At 40.9% G+C, this 18,782-nt stretch overlaps 1 protein-coding gene across 1 annotated transcript in view; it reads left to right on the top strand.

Moving 5' to 3' along the window:
* Window positions 1–2,141, top strand: part of KCNN2 (potassium calcium-activated channel subfamily N member 2) — a 99,085-nt gene extending 96,944 nt beyond the window's left edge. The window contains exon 9 of the mRNA XM_089512392.1: window positions 1,535–2,141. Within this exon, the coding sequence (XP_089368518.1) occupies window positions 1,535–1,822 (288 nt within the window). The 3' untranslated portion in view covers window positions 1,823–2,141. The remainder of the gene's footprint in view (window positions 1–1,534) is intronic.
* The last annotated feature ends 16,641 nt before the right edge of the window (window positions 2,142–18,782 follow it).

The following is an 18,782-nucleotide window of genomic DNA, read 5'->3' as shown; positions in this document are numbered from 1 at the left end:
TTCAGAAAATACTTAGGTGAGGTCAGGTAACTGCAGAATAAAAAAAGGAGACATTATTTGACTTTATCGGGGTAGGTGGGTGTCAGGCTAAACTATACAAATGAAATATGATTTTGGCCCTGAGAAACCTCCCATATAGTCTTCGGAAAGGGAGGTGACTTGCTTTCCTGACCAAGTAAAAAAGATGGAGAGATGAGAGGATTCATAGTCAATGAGAAAGGGAAATTCTTATTAACTAGCAATTACAGGCATTGCATCAAGATGTCAGTCTGTCAGCAAAGCCAGGAAGAGGAGTGGGACACTTAATTTTGCTTATTACGCAATGAAGCAACTGTTTCAATGCATAGTTCTGTCATAATACAATTAGCGAATAGGACCTAGCAAGTAAACTGCTTTACACTAGGTCAGATTATTTGTTCAACTAGCAGATTTTCAGATTCTTGGACAGAAATCTGTCCTATCCTCTGATCCTGTTTATCAGGAGAAAACACGGGCTGATCCAGGGACCTTCTGCATGTAAAACAGTTTTTACAACCATTGCACATACTCTTTCCTAGTTGGATATTTAAGCTCCACATATGTTCATGTTTGTTGTTTGACTTTTGTTTTCAGTTTCCTGAATTTGAACAGACATTTTTCAGATTCTTTCTTGAATTCGAACATGCAGACATAGACCTGCCATTTTGCGCTGGGTCTTGAACTCCTATTCGGCAGCTTTCCCCAGTGTAGTGCCTTACTGGTGTTTGGACTTCAGGCTCCAATCAATCCTAGCCAGCATGGCTAATGACAGGGAATGTTGGGACTTATAGTGTGAGAGCACCAGGTTGTGGAAGGCTGCTACAAGGTACAGAAAGAATTGTATGTTTAACATAGCTCATTTCAGGGCCCTACATTTGCAGAAACAGCAAGGGAAGGAAGCTATCAGTGTTCCATTAAAAAAAAAATCCTGATTCAATAAGTCTTTGCAGTGTTTTGAAGTTAATGGGACTACATTTTGGAGTGGCCTATGAATGCTTCCTTTTTCATCCTGCTCAAAATTATCAGAGTGAACTGAAGCTTTATGTGCATGGGTCTCGGGCCTAAGTCACATATTAAAGTTTTATGTTTCTCTTTTCTGTGTACATCTATATAGCACTGAGTATCTGGAATAAGTGCAATTACAGAAGATGGGATAGGCAGCAGATCAACATGGATGCATGCCTATATAAAAACACATTTGCAGCTGTATACGGGCTGTTTGCTGAGACTCTTGAAAAGATGAAATGTTCTTTATTGTCACTGTTTAGGAATAAATGAAGCACAGTAGACATAAAAGAAGTTGCACCTGGCCCTTTGTATCCACACATTCTGCATCCACAGATCCAACCATCCACGGCTGTTTGAGAAGGTGGCTGCTTACAGTCACTCAGTTTGTGCTGTCATGTCCAGGTCACCATGCATTGTTCTAGAGCTGGGTAATCATCATGTGTTTGGAATATAGTACTGTAGAATAATCTCATGGTCCTAATCCTACACATTCTCCTTCTTCTTTCAGACTCAAAACATCATGTATGATATGATTTCTGACTTAAATGAAAGAAGTGAGGACTTTGAGAAAAGGATTGTTACTCTGGAAACAAAACTGGAAACTTTAATTGGTAGCATTCAAGCTCTCCCTGGACTGATTAGCCAAACAATCAGCCAGCAACAGAGGGATTTCCTTGAAGCTCAGATACAAAACTATGATAAGCATGTTACCTACAGTGCAGAACGGTCAAGGTCCTTATCTAGGCGAAGGAGGTCTTCCTCCACCGCACCACCCACTTCATCAGAGAGTAGCTAGAAGAAAATAAGTTAACCACAAATAAAGACTTTTTGCCATCATATGGTCAATATTTTAGCTTTTATTGTAAAGCCTTATGGTTCTAATCAGTGTTATCTGGGTTCTGATGTCAGAATTCTGGAAACCTGAACACAAAATTTTAGGCCAAAATGAGTGAAAACTCTCTCTCTCTTTCAATCTCTCTCTCTCTTTCTCTTTCAGTCTCTCTTTCTCTTTTCAGATGCACAGTGAATGCACCTATTATTGCTATATAGATTGTTCCTCCTGTAATTTCACTAACTTTTTATTCATGCACTTCCAACAAACTTTACTACTACAGTATACAATATAATAAAAGGGTTAATTTCTGCACATAGTTGCTTGGTCACTTTGACTTTACCATTCCCAGTTCTTAATATATATATTTTTTACGGAAATGTTGAATATGCATCAGTTATTAGAAGACTGAGCTTATTCTGTAATATCATTCAGAGATAATCTTATTTCACATACTTGCTATGCAGAAGAAGAAGGGTTAATGTGTATGATGTATTGGTTTAAAAGACTATGTTAAACTGTAACTGTCTATGGTTGCAATCCTGTTCTAGTTCACATGTTGTCCATCCAGTTAATGTAAGCAGGATAATGCATGCAGAACTGGTGCAGGATTCCCCCAACTTCTGACACATATATGCCAAATGTGCATGTCTGTCTTGAAAGTTGTCATTTTCATTTTCATTAGGTCATTTGGAAACAGTGAACTGACAAATCACTTTTTTCCAACTAGTGGTTTGAAAGTTCAGAAATGACAGCTGCTGCACCAGCTCCTTACTGCTCCACCCCTCCATCACTGACTGCATGCTGTAGCGTCTTCTAGATTATTTATGCCAAATAGTTTACAAAACAAATGGGGAAAGGGCTGATATATAGTTCTTCAAATCATTTTATCATTTCTCAAATGTGTTTATATGGGGGTTCGCAAGAATAGCATTTATTTATGTTCTTGTTAAGAGAAAGTCTTCATTGATCAAAAATGTCTTGGCATCTCAATGTAATGTGTGTCTTTTATGTGTTAGTGGGATCTCTGTAAACACTTCCATTTATTCCAGCTTCTCGATATCTATAGCAGTTTTCCATTCTGCTAAATAAGGTTGTACATGATATTGACGTTGAACATCCGTACATAAATGTACCTAGAAATGACTGCACTTTAGGACATGTCTTGATGCAGTAAAATAACTGAAAACCCCAAAATACAAAGAACAAAAAGAAGAGGAAGCTGCATGTAACACAATTATAATAAAATATGTATTAAATATGGATCCTTTTACACATAACCATAACAGTGTAACAATTTTATGTCTTTCAAAAGTACGTATTTATATTAATGGCATGCAATGGATATATGAGAAAGTTATATTTTGATATCATTCTTTTTCAAGGTCAAAGACAGAAATACATACTGATTTTATTTGTAAATATGTATTTTTATTATAATTGTAGTACTTGCAGCATTTTTGTTGTTGTTCTTTGCACTTTGTTGATTTTTCAGCTAGTTTGCTACCCCAAACCAGTCTTATTTTGTGATGCTAATGATTGAGTAGGGAAAAGAAAAAGAAAAAAGAACCCTCACCCTCCCCACAAAGGGTGAGGGTTTGTAGATTTATTTTTGGACAGTTATGGCCATATTTGGGGTAAGCCAATAACATACATCTTGTATTACAAGCTAATCCTCAAAATGGAGATATCTGCATTTTCATAGGTACATTTGAAATACTTTTCTCTTTCAACATGCTGTTGCTGAAAGGAATGAAAATACTGAATTACTAGATTACATCTTCAGCTATGTCCCAACAGTGGCTCTCAAGAAAGACCTGGCAAGACTTCAACATGTGTTACAACAACAAAACAGTCATGCATTTGACCATTGTTTATCTAACCACTTGTGCATTTGGTCAAGCATACATATCAGAATACCTAGCCAAATGCATAAGGGGACGTGAAGGGGGGGGGGGGGGGGGCTCAAATTATTTAATAAAAAAATAAGTTAAAAAGTACATTTTGGCTGTGGTACATACCTTTTCCACATGGGAAACTGAAGGCCCACAGTCATTCCCTTGTGTTTTTAAAAACTGGATCTTCCATTTTACCCTTTGGGGACAGTAGATATGTTCTGGATAGCTCTGGTCTTTTATTGCACCCTGCTTAGATAACCCATATAGAAGATACGCTTATGGATTGCTGATACATAACTGAAAACGGAGGATGAAGCATTGGATCTTGTAGTATGATTTGCAGTGGTTGCTAGAAGCTCATCTTGTAATAATAGGATTAGACTTTTGGATACTTATGTATTTTAATTTAATTTGCCAATAATGAGATTGCATTCTGATTATGATTCATGCCGAAGTGCTTGCATAATCAAATGCCACACCACATCTCTGGTCAAAACATTGTGGAATATTAGGTCCATCAGAAAAAAAACTTAGCTTATTTTACTTTCATGTTTGAACAGAAGTGGGAATCATGTGGCCATCTAGATATACTTCCACTGCAACACACCCTACCATTGGCTATACTGGTTCAGGTTGATGAAATTTGCAATCCAGCAGTATCTAGCAGGCTGTGTAATTCCCAGATCTGTATTAGATTCATACAGTCTAGTAAATAACTGAGGTATAATTTCACAATTGAATAAAGTAAATATTTCTAACACTGTTTTTCTGTAATTAGTTAATATGTATATGTCTGCATATGGGTTTGAAGTTAGGAACATAGGAAATTACTTTATACCAAGTCAAACATTTGTCTTATCTAGTGCAATATTATCTGTTACAAGGGTGAATATCATGGGACCATCCAGAAACCATTGGATTGCAGTTTTCAGCATTCCATGTTATTGGCTAGCATGGCTAGATCTGCTGGGAATTGCACCCAACAATACTTGGAGAGCCACATGGTTCCTTTTCTTGATGTACTGCAATATACCAATAGTGATTCTCCAGGGTTGCACAGCTACAAGGAGATGCTGCAGATCCAACCTGGGACTTTTGGCACACCAAGGCTGTGACCTGCAACTGAGCTATGCTCCTTCCCCAGGGATGAAGGTTCCATATAAAGTAATTTTATGCTTTGGAAGGCTGGCAACAGCCAAACAGCCTTAGAAGCAAAAGGTCCTTTTAAGAGATCTCCCATTATTGCTACTATTGCTTTAACTTTTAAGTGATTCTATTTGTGTGAGTATAACTTTATTGAACATCTGTACTCCTGTATGAGTCTGAACATAAAATGAATGACAAGAGCAGCATATACAGAGCCTTTTAAACATATACACCATCTAATTCACTAATGAACTGCTTTGCAAGGAAGAGAGGTGAAAGATGGATTTCAGGTTGTTGCTCCCTTTTTGAAAACTGCTGATTGAGAGGATATCAAGGTATTAAAAAGAGTTCAACCTGTTCAGCTCCCGCAGCTAGATTGGGAAGGGGAGCCAGAGGCTTTCAATCCATTTGGGCATATAGTGCTTCATCCAGGACTTCACATAAAGAAACCAGCCTCTGCACACACACACACACTTATAAATATGCGCCCTTTGCCTGAATCTCAGTCCAGGTGGCAGTGTGCATATATACATGGGCAATGCTCAGATTGTATTAGGCCTGTCCTCATATTCAGACTACAAAGAGGCTGTCTTTTAACCCAAACATCCTACAATGAAACTTTCCCCATTATTGTTTCCCAAGCATTAAGCATTGTCATTCTCCTAGCCCCCAAGGCACGTTTCTTATGTGTGACTAGTCAGTAATTACTCTTCTTTGCAAAGAAGAATCAAACTTCAATGACATTTGTTGGTGGCAGCATTTTTTGTGGCAGCTTTTGTCCTGGATTAACAATTCTCTATTCCCCCCGCCCAACAGACTAAAAACTATATAAGCAGAAGTATACTTGCATCTTGAATGCATAGCATCTGTTAAACTGGACAAATACCGGTAACAACTAAAATGATGATGCCACAGTTCACACATTACTTGGCGGACTTCTCTCTCTTTTCACCCCTTTCCTCTCTCTCTCTCTCTCTTTCTTTCTTTCTCTCTTTTTTTCTGTTAAATATGTTTGAATGATTTATTTGTGCCTAATATCAAAAGCTCAGATCTGAGTTATATCAGTTTCCTGTGATCTCTGATGCTTCCTAACATCAAAGCTCTTGGATGTTTCTGTACCCCAGATACATGACCTAACTTAGGCTGCTCATTTGAATTGTGGTCATGGGATATCTTAAAGGCTGTACTGGCTTACATGGCTTTTAAAAGGGAATTAAGACAAATTTATGGTGGAGCTAGCATGGTGTAGTGGCTTGAGTGTTGGACTGCAACTCTGGCGATCAGGGCTTGATTTCTCTCTTGACCATGGAAACTACTAACACACTCTTAGCCCAAGAAAACCCTGTGATAGGGTCACTTTAGGGTTACCATAAGTCGGAAACAACTTGACAACACACAACAATAACAAGAGCTATTGAAGGCTATTGGCCATAATAACAAAATGGATGGTCAAACCACAGAAGGACTGTTGCCTTCATTACTTGCTTACTGGATACATCAGGCTTCTTTGTTGTTTGCATTCAAGTTGGTTCTGACTTATGGAGGCCCTAAGGTAACCCTGTCATGAGATTTTCTTGGCCAGATTTGTTCAGAGATTTGCCATTGGCTCCCCCTGAGGCTGAGAGCATGTGACTTGCCTAAGATCACCCAGTGGGTTTCATGGCCAATCTGGGAATTAAATCCTGATCTTAATTGTAGTCCCAACACTCAAACCACTACATCAGGCTGGCTCAGACATACTGCTTCTGAATACCTGATCTATCTAATAACAACAAAATGATTTCGAAATCTGACTTTAAAAGAAAAAATACACTGATCACAAGGAATAGTACATTTTAAACACTTACAACATAGCATTGTTGCAACTACAAGTATAAAATGGTTTTAGTCCAGATGCTAAAGCACATTTACTTGGGAACAGTCACCATTTTGTTCTAGAAAAGGATAATATTTTTGAGAAGTGAATGTTACCAAAATAACCATCTTTGCCCATAGATATGTCCAGCTATAACCACTCCCTTGACTGTTACATATTGTATATATATATATATATATATATATATATATATATGATGAAAGAAAATTGCACCAAGCAGTGTCCACACTCCATGCCTATGGTAGCCCATTTACTGATGTTGGGCTTGTATGTATGGCCTTTGGCTACTTGTCACTGTACTACTGAATATGAGATCCAGACAGCTTCATCCCATGTTCTCACTTCCCATTTGGTGGAAAAAGTGACCCATGGCCCATTTATGGTTTGCACTTGATTATACTATATCTGTATATATTTCTCTATACTGCTGGGTGGGCAACTGCTGTGGGTGGGGTGAGGTGTATTAACCCCCCAACCCTCAAAGGGCCACACCTTATGCTGATGCACTGCTGACTTTTAGAGATGCAGCAGCAAAACTGACCATCTTTGTGATGTTTGTAGGATCCATATCCCTAGCAGTTCCAGGAGGCATCCATGAGTACTAAACAGTTTGAAAGCAAATCAAACACCCATTACTAAACTTGTTTCATAGCAAAATTGGGTCTTTTTGATGATGCTGCTGGGCCATCAGATCTCAGCAGTGGGAGCATCAGGGGCCACCAAAAGGGTTGGAGGGACTTCATGGCACTCATGGACTGGGTTGTGTGCTATATACAATGGATGCCCTTGTAATCCTGCTTTATAGGCTTATCTGACTGTAAACAAGATATTGTGAATCCTGCAATTCTGTGACTACAGTATAAACTTGGAGATTGGCTTTGAGCAATAATTGTTTGCCCAAAGAATCTAGTCTTGCTTACTTTTTCCTTTCTTTTCTTTTAATCATTTTTCTCTCTCTTAGGGATAAACAATATTGGCATTAAAGTACCTGTCCTTAGTCTGACAAAATTTCCCAAACTGCAAGAGAGGATGAAATAAAGTATGTGTGCTTAATCAATTAGCATACATTTACAACTGTTTCAGAATCCAGCTTTTCATGGTAGAGATCCTGTATTATCTTCTTGAAACATTTTCATTGTTTTAGGCCAGAGCTCCAACATACCAGCACAAGTGGATTTGCATTTAAAATAACCTCTGAAAAAGTAGGTCTGCCAGAGAAAGCTTCACAGTCAGATATTATGAACCCCTCCTATAATTATTGGGTAAGAGTATTCACTGCTGCTGAACAGTATGTCTAAAATAAAGCTGGAAAATATTAAAACATTTGAAATGCAATCTTTCATGATTGTTAAGAGTTTCTTGCATATTGACTTTTTGATAGTTCACCTTTTGTGCAAAGAACTAAATTCTGAGGAATTAAAAATAATCTTAAATGGCATTTTAAAAAAATGTTCATCTGCAACATATGCAATATCTTTCATGTTTTCATCAAAGTAAATAACCAGATTAATTCAACAACATCCATTTGTTTTTTGCTGTGATCTAATGATCTTCTATTTCTGTTTGTATTCAGCATACAGTCGGCCCTTTGTATCCACAAATTTTGCATCCATGGATTCAACCATCCATGGCTTGAAAATATATTCCAAAAAGCAAACCTTGATTTTGCCATTTCATATAAGGGACACCATTTTACTACATCATTGTATAGAATGGGACTTGAGCATCCATGGATTCTGGTATCCATGGGGATCCTGGAATCAAACCCCAACAGATACCAAGGTCCCACCGTATTAACATTCATCAGGCTGTAATAGGTGAGATGGCTCTGTTGGACTATACTTGATGATAATTTTTTAAAAATACACATTTGTGGGAAGAAAGCTTTCCCAGTGCTCTGTCCTGAATAACTTGTCCTTTATTGAACTGTGTGTTTCCAACACATATCATAATTTCTAGGTTCTTGTTTTCAGTGTTATGTTTTCTTCAGGCCCGATATCCTCCAGACATAATCTGCTTGATGCATCTTTCTGCTAACAGAAACTGAAAGCTATTTCATACACATGGCCGTTTATATGTGAGTATTCAGCTTGTTCTGATAATTTCTGTTTCTAATGCTTTTCAAATTAAGTTATATTTTATAAACATAAGCATATAAAATTATATACTATATATAAATTATATACTATATGTACGTATTTTATCTTTGCTTTTTAAAAAAATATATTGTACAACTGGCTTTGGGTAGATTTATAGAAAGTGAGCACAGACATCCTTTTAATTGATTAACTGGATTTAGAAAAAAAATTTGATTCATTTGATTAGATATAGCAGATGTTCATGATTTTATGTCAAGCCATGGTGAGCAAACTGCTTCTTCAATATGCTCTTGTCTACCTCACCTCGCAGTGCATCAGAAGTACTTCTGATAATATATAAAGAATTCCTCCTCCTCTAGCCCTTTCACACATTTGTTATGCAACTTATACAAGTGGGAAATATGTATGAATACATGTTTACTTCTTCTTGTTTCTTTGCAAAAGATGTTCTGTCCCTGGTGGGAATTAATCTCATTGTTTCATACCACATCTCCCTTCTTTCTCTTCCCACATCTCAGTTTGGGAACAGGGCCACCATGACCAGATTCAGGTCCTGGTTGAAAAACAATTTGGGTTCCCCAGATAAAATTGCCAGGTTTTTCCAGTAGAAATATGGGACAGCCCTTTCAGTTGCCAGGCCAACTGAAGACTGGCCAGTATGTATAAGGCAGGCTTATAAAAACCTACCTCAAGTCTAGCAAGAGGCCCTCCTCTCATGAAACTTGAGGCATGTTGAGTAGCTTGGGCCTGTGTATCTGAAAGCAGGTACACTCACAGCAGATGGATCCCCCACAGCATTTGACATGTAACCTGAGGCCATTTTACTATGGAGCAAATGCTAGGGGCTGACCTACTGTAAGTATGGCTGGTACTTGCTTTTCCTACTCCACAGAATCAAAGAAATAAGGGATTCAGGGCTGCTGGGTGCAACATAGCTAGATCTCAGGCCCCCTTCTGAACCATTGGACCCCAATAATTTATACCTAGAGTAGTCAGTTTAGAACTGTCCTGACCCTGAGGTTTCCAGAGACATGGGGACAGTGCTGTCATTATCTGTTATCCATGAAGTACCAACCGCAGTAGCTCACAGTCTGTCATTCAAACACACATGCATGCACACATAGAGAGAATATATACTCTTATCTGAAAATTAAGACAGACACTTTAACAAAGGCTTCCTAGAATCAGGTGGAATAAGGGGGTTATTCTTTCTTACCTGTTTAAGGAGACCAGATAAGAAATATTTAATCTAGCCTACAGTACTTGGTTCTAGTCAGAAGATGGATGCAGAGCAAACAGAGAGAGGGAAAGAGGAATCTAGCTAAATAAATACATGGGACTCATGGAGAGTCTTTGGAAGCTGTAGTAATAAATCAATTAAGCCTTGGAAACTGTATTCTGCTGCTCTGCTAACTGAGACTGAATCTACACCAGCAAAATAATCCAGCTCCAGTACTTAGTTTTCTGCCTGATGTGACCTCGTTAATGCCACACTAACTTGTTATAATCCAGACTTAGTTTGCATTGAAAGCCACACATTTCTCCTGCCTGAAGTCAAATCATACAAAAAGATTTTCTTCCCATGTCTGAAATAAAGTATTTTAGATCACACAATAACAGTGGCTGCATTATTATTTTTCTTCCCAGCATGCTTATCCATATCAAGCAATAGCCTTTCTTATTTTCCTGTCCTCCTTACAGTCTGGGTGCACTCTCTGTCACTGAGTTCCCTTGCCCAGGAAAATTGAACTCCACATTCAGTTTAGCATGACATTTATTTCTTCAAGATTAACAGGATTAAAAAAAAAAAGCCTATAGAAGTAGGGTTGCCATAATGGAGGACCTCCAAACCGGGACAAATGTAGGACAAGGTTTGAAAATGTAGGATTTTTTAAAAAAAATTTCCTAGCTAGGAATTTTTTTTTAAAAAGTCCTAGATTTTTAAACCTTGTCCTCCTCCTCCTCCTCCCGGCCTGGGAGGAAGCCTAGGCCGGCTCCCAGGCCGGGAAGGGCGGGGGGAAGCTTGGCATCACGGCGATCGCCGCGGTGCCAGGCTTCCTCCTCCTCCTCCCAGCCTGGGAGGAAGCCTAGGCCGGCTCCCAGGCCGGGAAGGGCGGGGGGAAGCTTGGCATCGCGGCGATCGCCACGGTGCCAGGCTTCCTCCTCCTCCTCCCGGCCTGGGAGGAAGCCCTAGGCCTGCTCTCAGGCCGGGAAAGAGGCGGAGGCCGCTCCTCATCATGGCGATCGCCGCGGTGGAAAGCGGCCTCCTCCTCCTCCCTGGCCTCGCGCAGGCCTTGGAGGACCCCGCGGCCGGAGCTCCGACCGCGGAGCCGCCTCGAAGGCCTAGCTGGGGCCCGGGAGGGAGCGTCTCCGCGGCTGGAGCTCCAACCGCGGAGAGCCTTCCTAGGCCTCAGCAAGGCCTTGGAGCTGCCGCGGGGGCTGAGGTGGCCGCGGTGGGCGGGGCCGTCCCGGTTTGGGTGCCAAACCGGACCGGGACCCGGATGGCACCGCCCAAACCGGGATTGTCCCGCCCCCCAGCGGGATATGGCAACCCTATATAGAAGGAACGTCTAATTTGTAAACCTATCATTCCCAATGCAGCAAAAAGTACAGTCCAATCCTCCCCATGCTTTTATTTTTATTTTTATTTTTTGGAAAGGGAGGATCATGTGCGTATATGTCACAATCCCTGCCCTATGCCTTCCCTGCTGGGCTGCTCAGAGCAGGGAGGGGATGTTTTACTCCTGAGTAGGCAAGAGGAAGATCACTCCTCCACCCACCCACCCACTTTGCACAAGCCACCTCCGGGTAAGTACAAATTATTTTACAGCCGTGGACATGCATATATGCATACAGCACTTTTCTCCTGCCTGAGCTGAGCCCACCAAAACAGGAATTTATGTTTTGTCTCCTGCATGGAGATGACATTTGAACAAGGGAGATTTAAAGCCAAATCTTATCCCCCCCCCCCCAATAAGGTCTATAGGTTAATACAGTATTCTAAATAGCCACACAGTGTCCCTCAGCTGTGAAGTTCCTTGTGATCCATTGTTAGCTTAGGGTGGGATATTGTTTATGTAACTATCATACATGCAATAGGACAGGTGTGGGGAAGAGTTGGGGGGGTGTTCAGGGCCAATTTTTTCTACCCAAGTTCCTGTCCAGGGGCCACACAGGTGGCCAGAAAATACCCCAAAGTAAAAGATCGAGCATGACTGGAAGTCTACTTCAGGTTTTGAAAAATGGATGATTGCTACTGTTAAACACAACAGGGGGTCCTGCAACCTATCTTAAAAATGAGTTATTGCTTCTGGGCACTTCTGTGAGAGGCAGTACACCTTTTTATTTCTACAAAAAGAGCACCCCAGGGAGTATGGAGTGATCAAGGGCTGAAGAAACATGCTTGGAGAACTCATCTTGCTTGCTTCTGCAGTAGGAAGAGCCAGGTTAAGAGGAATGGGAGAACAGACCTGTCCTTTGCTATCCATAAAAGTAACAAATATGGACAAGAAGAAGAGATCTCAGCATGCTTCAGCGGAGAGGCAGTAGTGTGGGCAGCCAGTGTAGTCTAAGTAGAAGAAACAACACTGATGGATACAGCAGTTTCCATCAATGATTGCTGTGCAGAGCTGCTTCATTGCAACAGTTTTAGAATGCTAAGAATACTTAACAGTCCCATGTTGCTTGATTTTCCTTATACAAAAGCAAACAGCAATGAAAATAGAATTTGGCTTAATCTGGGTTCTGGTTTTTTAAAAAAAATTACTGTGTTGCTTGTATTTACATTTTCTAAATCGCTTAACTTTTTTCCCTTTAGAAAAGTTGTCCATATACAAATAAATCCTATTTGTGGATAGCCCATTAAGAGTTCCTAGCCAAGAGGGGACAGAAGCCATCTTCCACCTGCTTCAGGATCCAGCATCTCTAGATGGAAACTGAAAACTGGTTCATATCAGCCTGGTATATCTCAGACAGTTGTTGGAAGATCTTGTGTGCTTGTTTAGAGATGTGTGTTTTTAGATCAAGGGAAATTTAGTTGAACTGAAACGAACAGAAATGGGGGAGAACTCCGCCATACAATGTGTGTATGTGCTTTTAAGCTACCTGTCAACATCTGAATGTAACCCCCCTGAATTTCATACAGTTTTCTAATTCAAAAGCTGTTAGTAAAGACCCAGGACCCATTCACACTATAGAATTATAACACCATTATTCCCCTTTATTTCCATTATTCCATCCTACAGAAATTGAGAGTTCTAATCTGGGAAAGCGCTGGAATGCTCTGGCTGAGAATTTCCAAACCTAGCAGTCCCAGGATTCCATAGGATGCAACCATTGTAGTTCAACTGAAAAACAAAAGTGCTATAATTCTGTAGTGTGAATGGACCCCAAGTATTATTATCTCAAACGTCACAGCCAGGTTAAGATAAAGCCAAAAGGTAAAGGTGCACAATGCTCTAGCCAGCAAAGTGGTCTGTCTCGAGATATGCCAAAAATAGAAACCTAAAAGCATGAAATAAGAGCCATATGGAAGGGGCATGATAGAGCAATAAAATGGAAGCAGCTCTAGGGGGAAACAGACAGATAAAATCAAGATGTCCAAAGGGAACAGATGCATTTGAGTAATGTTTCTGGAAGCCTATGGGATAGAGAGCCTTCATTCTAATTCATTTTCATCATGCAACAGATGAGAAAGATATTCCATACCAGCAAGGCTACCCTAGTTCAGCCAGGTTGGTCACTGGAAAAATCAGAAGTAACACCTATTTTAAAATTGCTTCACTGGTTGCCTATTAGTTTCTGGGCACAGTGCAAGGTGTTGGTTATGACCTTTAAAGCCCTAAATGGCTTGGGTCCAACCTATCTTCAGGAATGCCTTCTTCCATACAATCTACCCCACGCACTCAGGTCCTCTGGAAGAATCTACTGCAGCCTTTAAAGACCAGGTTGACTGCAACTACCTAGAGGACCTTCCCTTCCACCGCTCCCAGATTATAGAACCGCCTGCTGGAGATCTGTCATATTGCCAGCTTGGACAGCTTTAAAAAAGGCTGTCAAGACAGATCTCTTCCAGAAGGCCTTTCCTGAATAGCAAACTCAGCCACCAATTGAATCCACCAGCTCATTGAGTATTCTGTAGCCCCATTCACCCGTCTTTGATCATTTTAATGGATTATTGTAATGGTTAATGTGTTTAACTGGTGTTTTAGGGGAGGGAGGGAATAATTGGGATATTAGGTATTGTATGGACTCTTTTAATCGTAAGCTTAAAAGACCTATTGTCTTTTTGACATAGAGGCGGGGTAAAAATAAAGCTTTTATTATTTTATCTATTTTTATTATTAACTGTAGCTAGAGTCCTGTTTACTTGAGTGTGAAAGTCAGAAAAGGTTTTCACACTCTCATGTTTGTAGTAGAAATTGATATGCTCAACATGCCCTAGCCCAATGTGCTAGGAAACATTTTGGGAGAGGCACTGATTTTCATTTCAAATTCCTGGGGGAATAACATTGATGTAGCCTGTAAACAAGATAGCTGTTATATTCATTCCCATATACTTGTTTGCATTTTTTAAATGTACATACTAAATGGAAACATGATTTTCATGTGACATTTCATTTGGCCAATTGGACAGATGCCTAAGTAAGGGGCTGTGTAGACCACTCCTGAAGGGGCGGCCTGCAGCAGCCTCTGTCTTTGTCTGATTGGTGCTGTGGCAACTGCACGCTGTGGCCCCAATCTGGCCTTTCCATAGCACGAAAAGGAGCTGCAAAAAGCGGCTTCTTTTTGCACCCTGGAAAGGGTGCCATAGCTGCCAGCGCTGCAGCTTAATGGTGTTCCTTTGGCGCTATGTCATCTAAACACAGTGCCAGAGGAGCACCATGTAGTGTGATGTGCAGTGTCATGCCAGCCTGGGGGCATGTGTCATGTGGACGCTACGCCCAGATTCCATCCCCAGGCTGGCCTTTCCCCCTGGTCTGCACAGCCCTTAAGTGTTTATGTGTATGTGTGTGAATATGAAGGATCTCTTATGGGAAAGTACTACATATACACTCACCAGGTGCCTAGAAAAAAAGCTACAGAGAGCCTATATATCAAACAACAGAAACATTTGCTTCTTTTAAAAAAAAAAAACAAAACCATTTGCCTTGTTTAGCCCTTGTATCAAAGTAAGGATTGGGGGAAGCACTAGCTTTCTTTTAAAACAGGGAACAGCTTGTTTCCATGACATTTATACACTAAGCTTTCTCTAAATGACAAGCAGATTGGTGGAAAACAATATTTTCCTGGCCTTTTGTCTTCTTTGATCTTTGTGTGATAAACGAGACACACAAGGTTATTATATGCACACATCTCTTAGATGAATTGACAGGCTGTCTAGAATATGCTATGTGGGATGCTTGCCCATGTAAACCACCTTATGAACTTAACCATTTCCCTGCCACTCATTTGCCATCTGCCACCATTTTTGATCACAAAATTAATTTCTGGAATTCGAAAGACAAGTTGTACTCTTGCGAGACTGAGAAGAGTTGTTTTAAACCAGTTGAACCCCTGCCCCAGCCCCTAAGAGCTTGGGAAATCTTAGGTCTGTGAGCCCCGGTTAGGGACTTTCACAGAGGAGTCTTAGCATATGAGCAGACTATAGTCCCAGGCTTTGTTCAGAAAGGCCATGAGGGCCAAGAACAGAAGGACCTAATTGTCTAATGAGCCCAGTGTTCAATACTTTGGCTCACAGTGGCTTTTCAGGGTCTCAGGCAGATAATGGCCTGAATTCTGTTGTTAATTCCAATCAGGGTAAGTCCACTGAATCAATAAGATTGACCTTCAGGTTAATATACCAGTCAGTGGTTGATCTAATGAGCACACTCTAGCTAGAATTAACTAAATAAAATTCAGATCAAAAATCTTTCAAATTATATGCCCTCAATGAAAACCTTGACATGTGCCAAGCAACATCAGAGTATAGTCAAGATGGCAAAAGTTACTAATTGAGGAAGAATGCACAAGCTAGGAGAGTTGGCAACAGTTTGATTTTCCACCCCATCTTTCCTTTCCTCCCCCTGCTGAGTTAATTGAGTGCAAACTACTTTATACTTTTAACTCAGTTTGCAGCAGTTGAAGTAACCTGAGGACAAAGGGGGAAAATGAGAGGAGAAGAGAGAAACTAGAGACATTGTAAAAGCAGCTGAAAATGTGGAATGACAGAAGATTAATTGGGACTGTTCCTGCCCTGGAACAGTTGGAGGGCATTGACTGTACTGCCGGGGAGATTTCTAAGCTCTGACAAACCCTAATGCCTATCTTTCCAAAACTTCTTATAAGTATCACCATTAAACACCCAGCTGGAACTTCAGTTCTGTTCCAGCTGCAAGTGTCCCACAATTTGGGGTACAAGTGTTCCACACAGGTAAGCCATGAAGGAAAGGAATCTTTGTCAAGGAAAGAAATCCAAGCCATTGTTGGTATTCCCTCCTGCTTCAAACACTGCAAGCTATGGAGAGCACTTTCAGACACCCCTGACCATGGATTGTTTCCCTTTCTTCCTGTGGTATGCTGAAATAATTATGGCTAAATAAATCTTCTTGGCTCAGCAATTAAGCAGCAGTCCATACCAGGTACAATGTAAATATGCTGAAAAAAAGGAGCAGAATGTAGCCACCACCCCCTGAACTCCCATGATGAAATGGGAAAGGCAACAAGGAAGATAGTCACTTTTGTTGATGAACTAAAATATGACTCTCTAGCTATCCCTACAATCAGGTGAATGGAGAGCATGACTTAGGCTTTTGAAACAGAAGAACACTCATATGTTGGTACTTTTACTATTTGTTTGTTTGTTTATTATTTGTATGCTGCCTTTCTCCCAGAGTGAGACCCAAAGTGGCTCCCAAAGGGAATCACTTATAAAACATTAACAATAAACATTTTAAACAAAATCACCAGATTAAACAGTATGAAATCATGTAAAAGGTATACAAAAGTTAAATATATTAAACACTCATCCCAATAAAAGGCTTCCCTGCTTACATACTAAAGGCCTGCATAAACAAAAAAAAAAGTCTTTGCCTGCTGACAAAAGGAAAGCAGGGAGGGGGTCTGCCTAGCCTCCTGAGGAAGGGAGTTCCAGAGAGCTGGAGCAGCCACTGAGAAGGCTCTTTCTTGTGTCTATATGGAGAAAAAGCCCTCCTCCATAGATCTCACTCTGGCAGGTTCATATTGAGAGATATAGTCTTTCCTGAAAAGCAGTGTCAAGAAAGGTCAACAGCTGCTGCAGCAAATTATATCTCATCATCCCCACGACTCTTTAGTCTCACCACAGACAACCAGACACTCCGTAAGCATTCACTGAGGAAAGGATGTTGCTTGCTTAATGCCATTCCAATTACAACTGATTTCTACAATAGAAGCAGTGGGCAGTGGAAAGCTGGCTATACTTTGGTAGAGTTGCCACTGCTTTCTCTCCAAGGCTCCTGTGGTATGACAATAACAGTAGTCAAAGCCACACTCCTTATGAGACTTTGGCCCTGTCTGCATGGGTCAGGATACTCTAGGGGTAGCCCAGAGTATCCTGGCCCCAGAGCTGCTCCAACCTCCCTCCATTGCCTGGCTCTCTGTTCCTGCTCCAGGGCGGCTGTTTGCATGGGCATTTCACTGGGTTGCCAGCTGTGTCTGTCACCACCATAGCACTCAGTTCTGAGCTCAGAACATGGTGCCCAGCAACAATCACATAGCTAGGCACCTTGGTCTGATCTCAGAGTGAGTGACCCATAGTGGCAGCAGATGTTCTGGGTGGCTCAGCTTGATGCCATGCAGATAGCTGCCTTGGCACAGGAATGGAGGGTCGGGAGTAAAAGGTAAAAATCCACTTTAAGGGTGTTGTACTCCCATCCTGGTGTTGAATGTGCCAGTCGTTGTCTGGACTGTTCGCACCAGAACTGGGGTTTGGGCCACGTGTCATCTAAATATGATACTGCCAGAATGGAGGTGTAGGCCTGGGTCATGGGGAAAGAATGACACACCTTTTAAATTTCTTTTTCTTATACAGCTTTGAAAGGCACAAGGGACTTTCAGGAATAAAAAGACCGGTAACTGTATGTTTGTTTGTTTCTTTCTTTCTTTTAGGATTTACAGCAGTTGATGTCATTCATTAAAAGCTGTGACTGTGAGGGTCTGGATTCTACAATGGAACCAGCAAACAACAGTGATATGGAATACTTGCAAACCTCACAGTTTTCCTGCTCCCCCAGGATTACTGGTCATGATAAGCAGAGGACTATGGGAAGTGACTAACAAGACCTGCTAGGTAATCCAGTAAGCAAAAGCAGTCCACCAAATGAAAATGAAGGAAGCACAGAGCTGCAAATGTTGTTTTTGTGGTCAACAACTATATCCCCAGCCATCATGGCCAATGGCATGACTCACAGACCTGAATGCAGACAGTATAAGAAAAAAGAATAATTTGTTGTCAGCAAGCAGTTTGTGACATTGAGAAGCATTCTAGCAGTGGAAGTGATAAAAGATGCAGCAGTGCTTGAGGGAGTGACTATGTGTCAACAGGGGACAATAGAAGTAGTAGCAACTAATTAAAATTACTTGCAGTATTCCCCCCCCCCCCCCCCATTTTTCTTTTGTTGCTTCCTATAGCTCTTTGATTTCATTTTAACTGCCTAGGCGCCTTCCTATAGAATCATGGGATTAGTAGTCTGGTGATAGAATTAGGAGCTTATTGCATGGACAAAAACCCTGACTGCATCCCAACAGGATGCATCTGGGTTGTGGGATGCAGGTGGGAATTATTGCACATAATTCATCACCAATTCCACCAGGTGAGTGCAGCCCAGCTGCAGTCTGGGTCCCAGGTGTGCTTCAGAGGCTACCTTTCCAACTTGGAAAAGCAGACT

Source organism: Sceloporus occidentalis, unplaced genomic scaffold, assembly GCF_023333645.1.
Source record: "Sceloporus occidentalis isolate IW3139 unplaced genomic scaffold, rSceOcc1.0.p SCAF_1, whole genome shotgun sequence".
In the NCBI taxonomy this organism is placed as follows: Eukaryota; Metazoa; Chordata; class Lepidosauria; order Squamata; family Phrynosomatidae; genus Sceloporus; species Sceloporus occidentalis.
Note: the sequence above shows the minus strand (reverse complement) of the source record. Positions and strands in the feature narration are given on the sequence as shown.